Source organism: Echinops telfairi, unplaced genomic scaffold, assembly GCF_000313985.2.
Source record: "Echinops telfairi isolate 266 unplaced genomic scaffold, ASM31398v2 ScPeMD7_7421;HRSCAF=8459, whole genome shotgun sequence".
NCBI classification, from domain to species: Eukaryota; Metazoa; Chordata; class Mammalia; order Afrosoricida; family Tenrecidae; genus Echinops; species Echinops telfairi.
This window is the reverse complement of record NW_022111321.1, coordinates 4,467,178-4,473,086: the sequence shown is the minus strand read 5'-3', so window position 1 is coordinate 4,473,086 and position 5,909 is coordinate 4,467,178. Positions and strand designations below refer to the sequence as shown.

At 41.9% G+C, this 5,909-nt stretch overlaps 1 protein-coding gene across 2 annotated transcripts in view; it reads left to right on the top strand.

Annotated features, from left to right (window-relative positions):
* The window catches only part of CWC15 (CWC15 spliceosome associated protein homolog), a 9,648-nt gene that overhangs the window by 361 nt on the left and 3,378 nt on the right, over positions 1-5,909 (top strand). The window contains exons 1-5 of one of the 2 annotated variants that reach the window (XM_045297750.1): positions 532-661; positions 1,202-1,342; positions 2,356-2,468; positions 3,425-3,513; positions 4,405-4,518. In XM_045297750.1, coding sequence (XP_045153685.1) covers positions 1,212-1,342; positions 2,356-2,468; positions 3,425-3,513; positions 4,405-4,518 — 447 coding nt within the window. In that variant the 5' untranslated portion in view covers positions 532-661; positions 1,202-1,211. Of the gene's footprint in view, positions 1-531; positions 662-1,201; positions 1,343-2,355; positions 2,469-3,424; positions 3,514-4,404; positions 4,519-5,909 lie in introns of those variants that run through there. The other variant, XM_045297751.1, reaches the window with a different exon arrangement.

The window sequence follows — 5,909 nt, the reverse complement described above, 5'->3', positions numbered from 1 at the left end:
CGAGCGGCGCCCCCCGCACGGCGGGTAACCCTCTCTCCCTCTCGCCGGCCCTCCCCGCTCTCCCGTTCTTTTGAAAAACACGAACCGTGTGCGGAAACCACCCAGATTTAACGGGACTTTGCGACGCCAGCGGAGTTTTCTCGGCCGCATCTGCTAGGCCTTGACCGGGGGCACGTCGTCGGGACTCGGCCTCCGGGGGGCTCTTGGTGTTTGGTTCGCGCCGTCCGGAAAGCCTCCCCTTCAAAAGACCTGGAGCCCGTGAGGGTGATGGCAGCGACCACAGAGGGCTGGGTCATTTTGCCCATGCACCCTTTTCCAGTAGCTTCTCCGGGGCAGTGAATAACGTCGTCAGTGGTTTTTTAAAAGGCGCGCGCGCGCGTGTGTGTGTGTGTGTGTGTGTGTCCGTGGGAGTCGTGGTGGTGGTGTGGTTAACGCGTTGGGCCGCGATCTTCGTGATGAGCAGTCAGCACACAGCGTCTCGGAAACCCACGGGGTCGCTCTGAGGCTGCGTGACTCCCGCACAGTGAATGTCTTCGTGCTGGTGTGTGAGGTGTCGGTAAAAGTTAGCGTGTTTGAAGCGCCGGTCATAGACTGTTTCACAAGTGCCTGGACACGCATGGTAACGCAATGAGGAGGGTCCTCGCTCTACAGATGGCACCATGTAAGCCGAGTGATTTGCTCAAGGCCACCCAGCCAGTAGAGGGAAGAGCGAAACAAATTCAAATCTTTATTGCGGATTTTTTAATTTTTAACCTCTTAGGAGCTGGCCAAGGAGCTATTCCTTGTGTACCAGAAACCAAGCTCAACCCACCTAGTGGGTTCTGGCTTAAAGTGACCCTGTAGATAGAGCTGCCCCTCTGGCTTTTCTGAGACTCTAACTCTTCATGGGAGCAGACAGCCTCATCGTTGTCCCACATAATGGCTAGTGAGTTTGATCCATTCACAGCGCAATGCACAGCCCGCTATTTTGAACTGATTAAAGATGGCATCTTAGGTTTATCCCTGGTTCATCTCCTGATACTTTTTTGTTAGAAGAAACAGGTGATTTGAGGACACTGAGCCACTGCTACAGCTCAGATCGGATGAGATTTTCAGTCATGAGTTTGAGATACGGTCGCACAAGGATGATCATTGACTCATGTTTTCTACAATAGCAGTTTATCAAACTGGAAATAACTTGCTATTGTTTTTTTGTTCAAAGCATATAAAAAATGACCACAGCAGCCAGGCCAACTTTTGAACCTGCAAGAGGTGGAAGAGGAAAAGGAGAAGGTGATTTGAGCCAACTGTCAAAGCAGTATTCCAGCAGAGACCTACCCTCTCACACAAAGATAAAATACAGGTAAATAATGCTTTCATTTTCCATTATGCAGACGAGAGAAGGACTTACCAGATGGCATGAATATGAGGTACAGGCAGATTTGCATTGCATCATTTTAAGTTATTTATTTTCTTGGAAATAGAGTTTATTTTAGGGATCCTGGTGGTTAAGTAAAAGGACCCCAGTAGCTGTTGGGTTATGTGTTGGGCTGCTAACTGCAAGGTCAGCAGTTCGAAACCACCAGCTGCTCCATGGGAGACGGATAAGGCTTTCGACTTCTGTCAAGATTGACAGTCTTGAAAATGCACAGGGGCAGTTTTATTCTGCTCTTTGGGTGTCACTATGTCTGAATTGACTTAAGGACAGTGAATTTGAGTTTGGTGGTTAAATGCTTGACTTAACTGAAAGATTGATGGTTAGAAACCATCCTGTGGCTCCAGTGGAGAGAGACTTGCTAATTTGTTCATTTAATGATTATAGCCTAGAAATCCCAGTGGGGCATTCAAGTCTGTCAACTGGGGTCCCTACAGGTCGAGAGTTCCTTCACCCTCTGGCATCCAACAGCAACAAGAGAGTGTGCTTCACATGCAAACTGTGCTCCGTGATTGTCAACTGCTACCAGAAGTTTTGTTAAACAATTACTTGTTGACTGGGGGTTTCTATGTGTAACTACCCTCAGATAGCCCTGGTCAGTACTGGATTTAACCTATCACTGGCTTCAGTAAAGCAGTTTCAAAAACAGTAATATGTGAGTGGGAGAGAAGTGTTCCTGTAACATGCCCTTCATTTTAAATTACAATTAAAGATATTTTAATTTGCATCCTTATGAGAAAATATATATATATATGACTGTAGGCTTCTTAAATTAGTGAAAACATCACAAGGGTAACTGAGTAACCTTCAGATTAAAGTCGTGATCTCACTGGGTTATTTTATACTTGGACTGGAGACAAGGGAAGCTTTTGTGGATTGTCTTTCATGTGAACAGCTGTGCATTTTGAGTAACAGTTTGTTTTGGTTTATTTCTACTGTAGACAAACCACTCAGGATGCTCCTGAAGAAGTTCGCAACCGTGACTTCAGAAGAGAATTGGAAGAGAGAGAGCGAGTTGCCGCACGGGAGAAAAATAGAGATCGGCCAACCCGAGGTACTTCTGTACTGAACATTTATCTCGTAAACCGTCATGTTGGATACATTTATCATGTTGTAATTGGAAAAAATTAATATGTGTTAAAATATTGGTGTGGGCTCAGATGTTCCTTAAATGAACTGATTAGATGTGATAGCTTAGGTTAATTCCATTTTCATCTTTTATAGTTTCAGATTAGGTGATTTTTACTATTTACACCAGGCAACAGTCCACGCTCTAGAACAGGGGTTCTCAACCTGTGGGTCGAACGACCCTTTCACAGGGGTCGACCGATTCATAACAGTAGCAAAATTACAGTTATGAAGTAGCATAAAAAATAATTTTATGGTTGGCGGGGGAGGGTCACCACAACATGAGGAACTGAATTAAAGGGTCAAGGCATTAGGAAGGTTGAGAACCACTGCTCTAGAAGATTGTAGCCTGGAAAATTCTATGGGACCATTCTACTCTGTCACCTGGGATCACTGAGTTGAAATCAACTCAAAGGCACCCCAAAACAGTAAACAACACCTGGGGGCATCTAGAGGTATCCATAATAAATCTTTTTCTGTATGTGGTTCTATCATTCCTAAACGCTTATATTTCCTGAATTAAGTCACAGTTTCAAAATAAACATTTTTATAAATTCAACAAATATTGGCCATAGGCTTATTTGCCAAGACCTGTGCTAGGTACAAGGATCCCTGGTGGTGATGTGAGTTGAACAGGGGCCTGCTAAGTACAAGGTTGGTGGTTCAGATGCATCAGCTGCTACTTGGGGGAAAGCTGAGTAAACTGCCAGAGAGACAACTGCTAGTCAGGGCTGACTCGATGGCCTTTTGGTTGTGAGTGCTGCTATGATCTCTGGTGTCCTGATGCTTATAATCTCAGCATTTGGTGCCCACACATCTAAAGCGTGTTGGGCATTGACGGTGTTTGTTTCACTTCACTAAATGATCACTGTCTTTCCCCAGAACATACAACCTCTTCTTCAGTGTCAAAGAAGCCCAGGCTGGACCAGATTCCTGCCGCCAACCTTGATGCAGATGATCCTCTTACAGACGTATGTGTGATTGCCCTCTTTTAGTTCGTTCCAATAATTTCATGTGTTTTCTGACTAAGGCTTTTTTTTCTTTTATTTTTAAGTAACTTGTGTTTATTTTTACTTGTGATTACACATAGTCCTCTGTTAAGCTTCGCATTTTGAATTTAAGGTAAAAAGTACCACTACTAGCTGGATGAAGGAAAGACTGTGCTTCCCTGCAATAAATGGAGAGGTTGGGTTACTTTACTTGCTGTACAACTGTGGAGGGCAGTCTTCACACTGGACTGCCTGTCCACAGCACTCCTGGAGGCGTACCCAGGAGGAGGGCTCTTCTGATGAGCTGCCTCTTATAGGGAACTTCTAACGAAGCGTATACATCAGCAGTTACTTTTAGTTGACTAATCGTAATTAAATGTAATGAGAGAACAAGTTTACCTGAGATTTAATGATTGCTCCTTTGCGACGATCTGAGAATATGGCACCTTTTAAAATTTGATTTTTAAATTTATTTTGAATATCCAAACTTGCTAACTTGTAGTTATTTTGTTTAACATAAAAGTATTGCACTTTCTGAGAACGTTGTACTGTGTTTTGCAATACAGTTCATTTTTTAGTTTTAGAAATGTTATCATAAGTAAATTTCCTTCTGTCCGGCCACGTAAATTGTAAAGGCATTTTGTTAGACTGTGTGCTGTTACAATCTCTAAGACATATATTAATTCTTAGTCTGGGTAGTGGGGCTTTATATGTTGGTTGATTGTTGATTTTAATTATAATATTTGAGTACATTGATCATTCCCATTAAGAAAGTTAATCCTGTCCCCCAAGATTTTATAAGGACAAATGTATGAGACAAAAGGAATGATGTACATTTTTCTTCCTGTGTTTGGACCATGTTATCTGGTTTAGGAGGAGGACGAAGATGAAGATTTTGAGGAGGAGAGTGATGATGATGACACGGCAGCGCTCCTTGCAGAACTAGAAAAGATTAAAAAAGAAAGAGCTGAAGAGCAGGCCAGGAAGGTACAACTCCAGCATTAAGTGTTTCGGTCTTTCCCACCACCTGACACATGCTCAGCGAATGTTCTTTAGTTAAAGTCATAGGAAATCTCTTTACCATGTTAGAGCACACACAAGGGAAAAGAATGTTTAACTCAAAGAATAGTATAAATAGGATTAAAACTGTTTTGTTTTCTAGTTACAAAAATGTTTGGTTTTTTACTTGTTTGTGATCCTCAGCACACATTGAATTATTCATAATTTAAATTTATTTAAATCTTAATCTTTCAGGTTTTTTGAAGATTAGCAGTAACTGTCAATTTGAATGTACATCTTCAGTCCATAAAGCTTTTATAGAATACTATGCAAAATGGGACTCAAAATGATGTTACTAGTTTGTAATACTAGAAAATTCACGTACATAAGCATACATACTAGTATGGCATATTTTATTTGAAAGCTGTTAAAACATTATGTTTCAATCGCAGCCCCAGCAATAGAAGTACCATAAAATGCTGTACAATATGTACAATAAATGTTTTAAGAAATGGTAGTACATTATTTGAAATCTATACTGAATGACTTAGTTTTGTGAAAATAATCTATTTGGGAGGTGAATTTGATGAAACAAAAAAATTGATGGCATCTTGAACTATGTTCTTTTAACCATGATGACCACTGAAAAGAAGCTCCCTCCCTCCCTTCACCTGGCTCACTCTGACCGGACTACTCTTTAGAGTTGTGCTCAGTCAGGATAGTATTCTGAAGATTCTCATTAAGGTGATATGAAAGGTCCTTAAGGAGCTATAATAGAATCAAATCTGTGACAGGTAAATCATTAGGGAAGTTCCATGAATGAAGTTACTAGGGATCCATATCTGGAACTGGACACTTGGGGTGAATTATCCATAGTAGTAACTATAAGATAAGGTTGGAGCAACAAGCACAGGTTTGCAAGACATGCTAAAGGAGTTTTGATTTTGTTCTGAGACTAGGAGGAGTTGTTGATTTCCACAGGTTGATACTAGGTGGGAGTTTTGGAAGGAGCCCAGGTGATGGTTGCAGTAATCCTCACATAGACTTCTGAGAATCTTTAGCTGGGTCATAGTTGAACTTGAGAGAAGGGAGCCAGTGCTGACAGAGATACCAGGGAGGACAACTTGACAAGATAGAGTGATTGGCGGGACATTGCTTCCGAGACGACACCCAGGTTTCTGGGTATAGTTAGGCAGAGAAAGAAAGGTGCTGGCCTCTGTTTTGGAAGCTGAGTAGCTTGTGAGACATGGAAGGAGAGTTGTCCATCCCATTTTAACCAGAGCAGCTCAGTTATTAGGCATTTGTGGAAGATTGCATTTCAGCCAAAGATTGCTCTTACCTTTTTTAAAAAGGGGTATGGTGGCAACTTGACAAAAAAC